This window comes from Accipiter gentilis, chromosome 8, assembly GCF_929443795.1.
Source record: "Accipiter gentilis chromosome 8, bAccGen1.1, whole genome shotgun sequence".
Lineage (NCBI taxonomy): Eukaryota > Metazoa > Chordata > Aves > Accipitriformes > Accipitridae > Astur > Astur gentilis.
Window position 1 is genome coordinate 15,701,774 of NC_064887.1, and position 12,660 is coordinate 15,714,433.

The 12,660-nt window shown below is 38.6% G+C and overlaps 1 protein-coding gene across 21 annotated transcripts in view; it reads left to right on the forward strand.

Annotated features, from left to right (window-relative positions):
* Window positions 1-12,660, forward strand: part of ADGRL2 (adhesion G protein-coupled receptor L2) — a 393,922-nt gene that overhangs the window by 318,160 nt on the left and 63,102 nt on the right. For all 21 annotated transcript variants that reach the window (XM_049808145.1, XM_049808146.1, XM_049808162.1 and 18 more), the window contains one exon: window positions 3,673-3,886. In XM_049808145.1, the coding sequence (XP_049664102.1) occupies window positions 3,673-3,886 (214 nt within the window). The remainder of the gene's footprint in view (window positions 1-3,672; window positions 3,887-12,660) is intronic.

A 12,660-nucleotide genomic window follows, 5' to 3' on the forward strand; every position in this document is an offset into this window, starting at 1 on the left:
AGGAGGACAGCCAAACAAAACAGGTTTATGCAAGGTACAGTAAGGCAAGCAGCAGGTTGAACACAGGTTGGTTAGAAAATACAGTATTGAAAATATTCATGAGGCATTGCATTGGAGATACAAAGTTACTGGTGACGGCAGTATTGACAGAGCCACATACTTAGGTCTAAAAAGCCCTGGAATGATGCGGAAGGAGGCAGTAGCATTCAGATGCCGGTCGTTCAAACTTCTATCCTGTGGCAGTGCATCTGTTTATCAGGAATTATCTCCTGAATGTAAATGAATTTCAGTCCTAAGTCATTGCACCTGTTGCCAAGAGGTATTTATTCCAATCACTTGCCTAAAGCGCAGGGAGTTACTGCTTGACGTTTTATAGCTCCAAAAAAAGCTGTCGTTTTAAAATCATTTGTTCAGAGAGGAGAAAATGGAGCAAAACAGTTCATTTTACCCTAAGCACTGCTATTTGGCAGTATTCACATTTGCACGGCACAAAGCTGCAATATTGATTTTTTGCTCACAGGGCCTCCCACTAGTTCTTTCTTCGAATGTCAGGGTTGCAAGATGGATTGAATTACACTTTGCTTGTTGATACGCTTATTTTTTTCTTTGTTGATAGGAAAAGATTACAAATAAAGCTTCAGCATAAAGATCACAGCAGCTTTGTTGGTGGACTCTAAATTTATTTATTTTAGTTAGTTAAAATTCTTTCTGCACCATAGAGATTCCTTAGAGCAGTCTCCCCACCGAATGCATGCTGCATTGTTTTGCTCTATTGCCTGCTGCTTTTGCAATGTAACACCTACGTTACGATCTCAGGTGTGTCTTCTGTTGCCTGTGAAGTGATCTAACCTTGCTCTAGTATTTTTAATGTTTGTCCTAATACAGAACTTCTCATGGATGCCTGCAGGGGGAAAAATTGCAGGTTAAAAAACATTCGTAGTACTTATAGCAGTTGCCATAGATGATGAAGTAAGATTTGCAGGCGGCTGATCTCTGTAACTTAACTGCGGAGGTCTTGTATTTGAATTCAAGGTATTTCCTAGCAGAAGTGGAGGCTGTGCTGCAGGATCCGCCGTAAGGGTTCAGCGCTTGTCACGGGTAGCTGGGTGTGGGTTTGTCAGCCCTGGCCCCATAACGATCCATACATCTGACCTGCTGCTGCACACACGCTGCGTGCGCAGCCACCGACACCTCGCCGGCTGTACCGTACCCGGCTGTACGTACACGTACCGGCGGTACCGCCTCTGCCTGCCTGCCCTTCTCCCAAAACCCCCTGCAGACAGCCGAAGGTGCTCTTCCCTCCCTGCTGATCGAAAACTCAAAGTTTGGGGTGGGGGGGAGGCCGGAGTCCCCTGGCCAGGCCATGGCGGTGCTGCGTGCCGGAGGAAGCCCGTCGGAGTGCAGGAGGTACGGGCTCCATTTCCACCAGCTGGAGGGATAAGCTTTATGTGGACAGCATTAAATTTGACAGGAGTGGTAGGATGTAGGAACGGCAGTCACTAGCAACATTATATTTGGTCCCACCGTGGCTGTCGTGACGGTAATTAATCAAAGGGGCTGCTGTATGTGTGTGTGGTGGGGGCTTTGCACGTACCCCTCTCTGTGCCCATTTCACGCCCTCACTGAGCCGTGAACAGCTTCTGTCTTCGTTGTATTAATTTGCTGCATGGGAGGAACACGTAGGGTGTTAATGTGATGGATTCGTGTTTTAGCTCTTTCCAGCTTTCAGCTCATGATACTTCAGCAAGCCTCTAATAATAGCGTTCGCTATTGCGCATGGTACGTGCAGCCAAACCGACGGCCAGGAGTGAATATGAGATGGAACTGTGGTGCTTTCCCCAGCAATATGGCTTCTTCCCTTGTTAAAAATTACTGAAACATATTGGCAGAGTGATGGTACTGGTTTCGTGTAGGATATGGTTCCGCAAAATGTAAAGTAAAGGCAGACCCAGTTGCTGCCTTCTGGCTTTCCCCTTCCCCTTGTGCCGGCGTCAATTCCTGCCCAGCCGAAGGCCTGGTCCTCTGAGACCTCATCGCTTCTTCTGCAGCAGAGGGAGGTTAGAGTCCGACCAGCTCCTTGCATCCGTTTACCACACAGGTTGGACACAAGCTGGTGCTGGGGCACAGGGGAAGGCAGGGGCGTGCAGGTAGAGGAGGGACAGAAGGTGGGCTCTGGCTGCCAGGGAGCCACCTCCGACACCGGCATGGTCATTATCAACAGCTCTTTTTTGCAGTCCTAACAGGTAATCATCTTCATACGGTAGGAGGTTTAATCCACAGATCATTAATTCAGTAGAAAAAGTGACAGCCTCTGGTTCATGTGAAAATTTACTATCAAGGGGTTATCTCAAGTTGTTCTTGATCTTTTTAGACCCTTACTTCCTTGCCTCTTCTAATGCATCATACTTTTTAAGAAAAGTTTGTTTTCTTTGCCTTCCAAACAGCATAGAGCTCCAACTTTCCATACTTACTAGCTATTTTTCTTTGCTGTCACAACTTGTCTCCAGCAGCCTGCACTGAAATATTAATGGCCTTGTGCTACTGTATTAGGATGACTTTTTTTAAAAAATAGGAAATATCTGTAATTCTGCTGAAAATTCAGAAAGTATTTAATATTTTAAAGAAAAAGGTATTTAACACTACCATGTTACCCAACTTGTCTTCCAGAAGGCAGTAATGCACACATTTTGTAAGAAACAGAAATACTGTGTAATAATAATCTACTAGTAGCTGTGTGCAAGAAACTGTAGTATACACATATGTTTTTCTGATGCAATGTATTTTTTGCGTAAAGAAGTGTCTGTAAAAGACAACATCTGGATGAATATCTGAACCATTGTTTTGTTTCTAAAGTGTTTCATACTGCTTCATTAGAGAAGTTACCCATTTTTAGGAATTCTCATGCAGAAAAACATGTTAAAAATGAGAATTCTGTGAAACATATATAATTTTGGGGAGGGACAGGGAGATTTTATACAGTACACACCTACAGATTGCGGTACTGATCATTTATATATTTGTTCAAAATCTTAACATATCTGTGGTTTAATTTATGTAAAAGGCACAGTAAGGAGCACTGAAGTCCAACTAGGTAGAGTATCAGGCATGCGTATTAGATCTAGAGGCACAAACATGCCTGTGCTGGGGACATAAAATAGCTAAGCAAAAGAAACCAACTCTTCCTGCAGAAAGGAAGATAAAAATTAGGAAAGACTAATGAAGTTGGAACTACGGCTTTGGTTTTTTTGTTGGTTCATTAATTTATTTTCTTTACATTCACTTCTGCATTTGCAAATCCTGCCTGCTCTGCTCCTTCCCACTTTCAGACACAGCCTGTCTGACTGTTCCAAAGAGGGGAGAAACAGAGGAAAAAGAGGTGGGAACGGGAACGTGCAATGTAGCCATGCAGACAGGCACCACTGTCTGCCCTGGCAAGGGTTAGAAAAAGTGAAGAGGAATTTCCTCCTTTTCCAGATTAAGGACACAGCAGCAGTGGTGTAGGGATGTGACAGTTTTGTGAAAGTGTGTACCAGGTCACACTGTTTAAAGGTGTACTTCCTTTAGCACGCTGATGAGAGCTAGTGCTTGTGTGACAGAAAAAGAATAGTCCAATGCAATATATCCTTTAGGATCAATCCCTCCCTTTGTTTTTTTTCTCTCCTTTTTTTTTAGGTTTCAGCCGAGCAGCGCTACCGTTTGGTTTGGTTAGGAGGGAGCTCTCCTGCGAAGGGTACTCCATTGACCTCCGGTGTCCAGGAAGCGATGTTATTATGATAGAAAGTGCTAACTATGGACGGACAGATGACAAGATTTGTGATGCTGACCCTTTCCAGATGGAGAACACAGAATGCTTCCTTCCAGACGCCTACAAAATTATGACACAAAGGTAAAAATATATGTATCATTTTGAGGACTAAAGAGGAAAAATGCCTGAATTAATACAGTGAGAGCTATATACTGTAGGAGATGCTGAGTTGTAGTTGCCAATTTGCTGTTGAGGTACTATTACTACTATCTAGTAACATCAGAAGGAAATAAAAACTACCAGTTGCAATTAGAGAGGCCTTTTTTTTTTTTAGAATCCCATGAGCAAAAGTTAAAAAGCAGGAAGAAAACTGCAAGGAGAATGGAACAATTCACTTATTTGGAGATTCCCTGTCTCCTTGTCAAACGGCGCTTAAAAAGTGTCCAAATGGCAGGTGCATTTTTCAGTAACTTCTACATTCCCTGGCAAAGTTTCACATTTTTACTGCTGCTGTTCCCACCTGTAAAATGCATCTATGGAAAATGCCGGAATGATTAAATGCCAGGATGATTATATGTCATTATACATGTGTGTACAGAAGCATATATGCATATAAGCACAAGTTACATTATGTCTTAGTGACAGTGATTGTCAATCAGAGAAGACAATCGGTCAGAAGAGCCAGTGAAAGTGTTTTTAGTACAAAAGGCGCATCAGAACTAAGATTCACAGAATTACCTGTGCTACCGGCCGCATACAGGCAGCAGTCACCTAGTACGGACAGTTGTGGAAATGTCAGCACAAATCAGTCACTGGAGATGTTACTGGCTTAAACTACAGAAACCTACTGAGTAAGTTCAGGATTGGTGGGAAGTTTTCCTCCCAGTGTATTTTTCCTAGGGTGAGGAGTCTGGGCAAAAAGGGGATGGGAGTCAACTGGGAGCTTTGTGGTGCATGTACACAGATGTGTCAAATGAAACATGCGAGTTGTCCCGCATGCTGCGCTCCATTTACTGTGTTCTGTTTGAACATGGTAGCACTCAGTAACATATGGCCACATCTTAAAAATAATCTTCCATTTTCATTTCCCAATTCACTCAAGTTGTTATGAGTGTGACTCTTAGAATTTTTTATCATTTTCATGTGAATACATGGATGTTCTCTACTTCTGTAGTCAAATATTTGGGCTACATATCAGGCTTCAATTTCAAATGCTGGAGGTAAATTAAGGCTATCAGGCCTTTTATTCTTGTTCCATGTTCAACCTGTGACTTGTTCTGTGATCAGTAAGGGAATGGCTCCATTGCTACACTAGTAAAAAAAGTAATAGAACTTCTTTAAATCATGTTTGAATTATCTTTTTGTGGTTCTAGTTCGTTGTTGTTAATTAGATCAAGCCAGATTTCCATTGAGACTGTAGCAGCAGTGTCATCATCCTCTAATCTGTCAACTCCCTTTGAAACCACCTTCAATTGCTTTTGTAAATGTAGTGCCTCTCTGTAGACTTCCGTGTTGTGTAAAATGCATGTTGTGTTTTGATCAAAGTCCTCCTTATGTTCTCTGCAAATATAAGAGATTAAGGTAGTCAGAGACAAATATAGAGGCACAATCTTGCTTAAAGTGACATCAAACTGTTACTGGAAAGCTGAAATTTCAATTCTCCCCCCCCCCTTAAATTAATCAACTGTAAGTTTATGATAGCAGAGAGTATTTTTGAACTTCCCCAATCTTCTACTCTTACCCTTTTTTCAACAGATTAAAATGAAGTTGTAATCACATGTATGACATTGGTTTAGAACATCTGTGCTCAGAGGGAGGTTTTCAGTTTTGTTCTTTTTTTTTTTTTTTCTGGACAAATGGCAAAGATCATTTGACACTTTAAAGCTTTCTATTTTTGTCTGGCATTTATAATAATTTGGAAGTTTGCTTTCGTAGCTTTCTTTCTCAGATCCTGTCATTAAGTAGAAAAGCTGTCTCTTGCCTTGTTTAATCTTTTCTCAGAATTGCTCAATTTGTGCTGTATTACAAGCATACAAGAATGTTGCAAATTTCTTCTGAAATATTAGAAGTTCTTGTATCTCATTATTTATAACTGCATTGGTGATCATAATTTTTTGTTGTCTAAGGCAAACTGTTGTTTGGTACTCAGAACATGTCCTTGATCTGATATCTAAAAGTATCACATCAGCTGTATTTTGATGGCAGCAATTGCATAGAAAAATCTCACCTGAAGGACTATCAGATTCATTGGTTTTCTTTCTTTTTTTTCTTTTTTTTTTTTTTTTCCAACCGATTAGAAAAAAACAATCTGTTAGAACATTTGATCACAGGGAAAACTTTTCTTCCATGCCTTTAGAAATAACCAGCAATAGTTTCTATATTACTACTTAAAATCTTACAGTGTTTACTTTTAAGGACTAACAACATGTTTTTACCACTTCAGCCAGCAGTATTTTTACCACTGCGTTTGACCACTCAATTCAGTTTAGACCTGCAGTTAAATGTAGTTTCACGGCAATTATTAAGTACTCATCATTCATTTGCAACATCACTCCACAGCGTTTGCACAGCAACTACATTTACTGCAGTTACAACGTGAAAACACTAGCTTAATGAGATCAATACTGTGAAATCTGAAGATTGAAAAATAAGATGAGATTTCCAGTTTAACACAAAGCCATGTAATCATAGGCCCTGCTCCCCTTCCAGAGAATTTGAGATGCTAACACACAAACTTTGCCAGCGTCTACTGATGCATCAGCTCCCCTTTCTCAGAACAAGCTGCTACTTAATCTTTTCTCCCTCCCTTTCCTTTCTTTTCTGCAGTTCTCAAAAGATTTTTAACTTAATGCTTTCCTAGGAAGCCTGACTAGAACACTAATGACTTCATTGCTTTGCTTTTACCTTTGTAAAGTAGTTATTAAATTTTTAGTCCCTGATTGAAATTACATCCCAATTATTCCAGAAGAAAGTCTTTCAGATGTATTTAAATTCCATGTAAACTTCAGACTGGCACAGTTAAAATTAAAGCTTTGAAGAAAGGGACTAGACCCATAGAAAATCCCTCTCCCCTTTCACACTTCTCTGATAATTAACCCCAGCGTTTGCATACAGTCAACGTTGAGAGAGTCTACCATGCTGAAGTTGAGTATAGAAATAAGCTTACTTTTAGAATATTTGGTGAGGGAGTAGTGTGAGTGAGTGGCAGAGGACCCACGTTTCAGGCAGTTAGATCTTAAAATAGTCAAACTCCTTGGTGCTCTGCTGTCCTTTAGCAGGGACAAATCTCCTCTGCTTCCTCTTCATTTAAAAAGTAATTAAATGAACAGGGAAGCAGAAGATGCAAAGCAGCCTGAGGAAATTGCGCTAGTTGCTTGCTCGTAAAGTGTGTTTGTGTGGCTGTAGCCCAAAACTGTCACGAGACTTTGAAGTTGATAAGGCTAACTAGTACTGCTCTTTATAGGCACAGCAGAGACTTGAAAATGAACATGATAAAATTTACTTAAGACCTAGTCTTAAGTCCACTTTCATTGTAAGTGGATTGCAGGTGGATTGTGTGAGTTATATTCAAACCGCCTGTGCCTTTATGAGGACACTCTGCCTCCAGTGTCGACTTCAAAGCCCTGCTCTGCAACTGCAGGTAGGTGGACCGTAGGTTTTTGTTCGGACAGGCACTAAGGGCTACATAAATACCACATAGTGTTTGGATTTCTGTTTCATTACCTTAAAATAATTACAGACATTTAAAAGTACTCATAAATACATACTTAAAATACATTTCAAAGGCAAAGGCATATTGTGTGTGTAATTTTATAGTAGAACAATAAGCTGCTAAGATACGCTTTGGCATGCTGGGGCCTTTGTCTTCTGAATTAAAAATAGGCTTTTTTAGTAGGAATAATTTTTTCTAGCCCTAAACTTTTTGTTTAGGAAAAGTTCCGTATTATTTTAAAGTTTAGACACCATAACTATCTTTGTGATTCCAGTACAGTGCAATTAGATGATATTTTTTGCCTCTGTATTTAAAGAGATATTTGGGTAGTATGGCAGAGAGTAATTTTGAAAAATACAATTTTAAATCTTGAGAAATCCTGTATTAATAAAATGTCAGGCCCATTCCAGTCTGTACACCTTATTTTTTGAGTAATTCACAGTTAGTGGGGCTTGTAGGAAATTTACGTTTTGTATTTAAAGAAAATAGAGCCTATTAACTCTGAATCTACGGAATCATTTACTTAGATGTGAAATTCAAGCATTTACTGTTGACTGCCAAATTAATGTTAACTTCAGAAAGATAACACTGTTTCCCTCCTAATAAAGGCTAAAATACCTTGAATTTTTAAATGGGAACTTCTGATCTGCATTCTGATACTGAGAGCATAGTTGTGATCATTAAAAAGAGGAAATACTGAAGATGTTTAAAACTGCAGACTTTGCAGACCATGCAAACATCCACATCAAAAAATATAATCCCACAGTTGGTATATTCAGTTCATTTTTCATCAACATAAAGGAGGTTACATCAATCCTGCACCAAAATGGCCTTTAAATTCTATTTTCATCTACAATTTAGGTATAATTGTAGCTTTATGTGATCTTTGCTAAACATATTTAATCAGTATCATTTTGCTTTTTAGCTGTGCACAAACAAGCAAACCTCATTATAATACATAGGCATAAAAATAAAAGTATGTTAGATGTAATAGGTGAACTTAGGGAACTGTAATTTTTTGAAATACCCTTCCCTTTTAAAACATTGCTGCAGAAAAGTAAAAGGATTAAAAGAGAAATAAATCCTCCTCAGCAGTGAGTGTTTTTTCTGTTGCACGTATCCTGTCCTATCTATAGCGCATCCAACACATGTACCTTCAATTACCATGTCCATCACGACACCAGCGAAGAGTTCATGCTTGGGTTTTTGTTACGATGAACTTTTCTCACATGGTAATACTCTTAACCTGTTGCGTCCATCATCTCTGCAAGACAGCTGCGCTTAAACGAAGGGTCTTCAAAATGTAAGTGAGGTGCCTCCTGTCCCACAGAGTGATCAAGGGACAGCTGAAGGAAGCAGTGTATCCATTCCTTCTCCTGCAACTTTATTTTTTTTTTCCTTAATCCTTCCCAACGAAGGAGTGGGAGAATGGAGATGTTCATTCTTTTCTACATATTCACATGTCCAACAAAGATCACATTTTGAAAAACCCTATATATAAATGAGAGTGAGACTTTTTTGAAAGAAAACAAAATGAGTTCTCCTGTGACGAAGACACATCTCTCAAGCCCTCTGTCTTGTTCCTGCTTGCCGGGTCTGCAGAAGAAACATTGTCATACCGTGTGAAATCCCGTTTTTCAAGTGAAAACAAGTTTGGTCTGTTCCATAATGTGAGGGAATAAAGAAAATCTTCCACTGGACTCCAGGCTTGGATGGATAGTGGGTAAAGCTCCTACTGCCGATTAATCTCACTCATCGGAGTGAAAAGGTCTAGCCACAAGCAAACTTCGTGCGGGGTGTCTTTGCTGGTAGAAGGCAAAACCTGCTGTGGGGTCACTGCAGAGCTGAAACCAAGCCTTTGCCAGACTTCCACAAAGAGGCATTTTAGTGCCTCAAAACCAGCTTCCTCAGACAGTGCCCAGGGTCGATTCAGTGTTTAAACCGTAGCACGCTTCAGATTTGCATTTCTTAATGTGACTTAAAACAGTTTTCCCGGGCAGGATTTTAGCCTCTGCCATTCACAAAGGGCTGCGATTGTGGTAATGGCGCACTTTAATTCAGGGGTCTGCCAGTCTTAGACAAGGGCTCTGCTGACCCCTGCTGCTATCTTGCTTTTTCCCTTGCTTTTCCTTCTGCAGCCGAAGATTGCCTCCCTTTGCTAGAGATACTGTGTAGTGAAAAGTGTCTCAGAATGAGAGCTATACCTTGCCTTTTTCTGCTTTCTGGTCATTAAGAGCTGGCATATCTGTCCTTTTTGTGTCAGAGAAATACCGGTGTTGACGACAGGATAGCACAGGCTGATGTGGATAAGGTACGTTCTCCGAATTTATGCACATCGGAGTTGCTGTGGTACTGATGCTGATCAGTAGTACGAGGTCCTTCTTTCGCTTTGGTGTGCCAGCGGTTTCTGTTTCAGCTTGCTGACAACTCCTTCACAAAACATTTACCGTACAAGATTATCAACATTAGATACCTGGGGTTTTTAAGCATCTATTGAAAATGAAGGCTTCTACTCATCTGAAACAGACATAGGTCTTAGTACGGCAGTCATCCCTGTGAGTATTTTGATGTAGCAGAAGCTTAAAATGCTCTTTATTTTTAAACTAAGCTTTTCACAATACTGGGCCATGACCCGATTGATTTTCGTTCTGTTTTGTTTTGTTTTCTATGTGTTAGTCACAAGATTTAGTTATGACTCAAATGTAAAGAAAAAAGCAGAAATACATGTAGCCTATTTTCATGAACGAGGCATAATCACAGAGCCTAGAATATTCATGAAGCATACTGTAGTCCTTGGCTTTATTACAGGAAAAAACAGTAATACCCATGACTGAGAAGAACCTTATCTGGCATTGTGCATTTTCAGTATTTCAGTATCATTAATTCTTAATATGAATGTAGTAGGTCTAGTTTACTCATTAAAAACAGGGGGGTTTATTAATGGGGTTGTCCCATCGTGACATTACTTAGTAAATTAAATACAAATCCTCATATTACGAGGTTCTGAGCAGTCAGGTAAGGTGAAATAGCTGTCAGTGGTACTTGATCATCTTTCTGCAGTGTGTTGTATTATTTTCTGCAGAAGAAATTACTTTACACATGTGCAAGCACATAGCATGCACGTGCGCATTGCTGTAGTCGTGGCATTGGACAGGCTACAAAGGAAACAACAAAAGGACCATTGATACCAACTAATGACATTTAAAATTTAGATTTAGTTTACTTCAAAAAAGATTGGATTAATTATTTTACCAGGGCGTAGCTTGATATTTTATTTAGTGTTTTCATATCTTATATTTAAGTAGTTTTCTTTATCATTGGCAAAACCACCATCAAATTCTTCTTAAGTCAGTGTATATCTTACCTGGCAGGATAGTATATACATATTCATCAGTCTTTGCTTGCTGTTCATGGGTGAAGAAAAATATAAATAACTATACATGTGTACATAATTTTTTAAACTATTATAAGCTGTTTCTTATATATTTGAGCATCATATAAAATACATGCTTCAGCCTGTGATTTTCTTGGGGTTTTTTTCTGATTTCTGAAATCAGCTGTACTAGGTATGCATGCTGTTTAGCCTACAATTAATCATGTACTATATGTTTTGGGTATGTAGTTACCTCTCTTGGTATTTTACTAATGTTTCTGAGAACTTGACTGAGACAGCACTGCTTAACCTTCAGCACCTTTCAGCTGAATTTTGTGTTCTCTCTGATGAATTTGTATGAATTTTATATAGTTTTCAAATATAGTTGCACTCAGAACTTTATTATTAAAAAATTCTGATTTACTTATATATTGCTGTGCCAAATTTAGTTCGTATAGAGTAATACTGTAATAACTGAAGCCTGTTAATTCCTCCTACCCCAATATATCCTCTATAATACTTGGCCAAAACAGCTACATTATCTGATAAGTTGATTTAGGACTTTATACATGTGTTCATATAGCCATTTATCTCAACCCTTGCTGAGGAGACCTTTATTAAGCTGTGATGACTGCTGAATATGAAATGTAACCAAGATTATTTTTTTATTCAAATATAATTTAAATATTCATCAAAGAGGAGTTATGCTTGAAACTGACAGAGACTATTAACATCAAAAAATATAATTAACTGCACTGGGTATCATGAAGCAGAGTTAGCCAAATAGCCGAGAGGTCTAATTGCTCTAGAGTCTAAGAAGCAATAGTTTTATTTTATACTGTTGCTGTGGTATTAAGTGATGTGGTTTCCTATGTGAGGCAATTAAAAGCTGCCTGTTAAGGTTCATTGCACTATAGGAAATCCGTTGAATATCACTTAGTAAACAGAAGTTACATGGAAAAGGTACATGAAGATGGGCAGAGCAGGGTATAGATCATAAATTAGGACAGATTAATATGAATTAAATATATCTAAGTAAATTATGAGTACTTTTTAGTGTTATAAAGTCAGCAGTAGCGATGAAAGTGAGAAGTTTTCATTAGTAACACAAAAGAAATAGAATTTAAAGATTATTACAGTGAAGCTGTTTAATTCAGGGGAAAGGAATAGAAGAGTAACATGGGTTTAAAAATTAAAAAGTAGCTACAGAGTAGTATAGAAATGAGCACATCTCATATTCTGGAAATTTCCTTCTGCCACAGAACAAATAATCTCCTACTTATAATAAAAAGAACCTTCTGACCTTTGCGGCTCAATTAAGCTTTTTAGTTGAATTCAATAAGAAAACACTTCTTTATTGAATCCCATAGATTCTGCCTGTGCCCAGTTTAAAAAGGGGTGGCCATATTCATGGCATTTTGACATTAATGAGGTTGCTGAAATGAAAAAGTTTAAGGATCAAAGACACAAGCAATAACAGTATTTTACAGCATTTCATTTTTTTTCTCTCTAATAATAAAATTGCAATCTAATTGCTTAATAAATGGGCCACGATTACTGAAAGACATAGATAATTTCCCTCTTTGCAATTCCCTTCTTTGCATTTTATTTTCTACATATTGCAGAACAATAATTAGCAAAAAATGTTATGGCCACAAATGAAAGAGGTCTTAATTTTTTTCTTTCATATAATAACTGTGAATGAAAGGAGTTTTTACGTATGTTCTTTAATTTAGTGTGATAGTCAACTTCTGTGTTTTTTAAGAAGCAGTCTTAAAAACTAGCGTTGTACTGGTAAAATAAAATCAAGCAAAGAATTCAACTAGAATT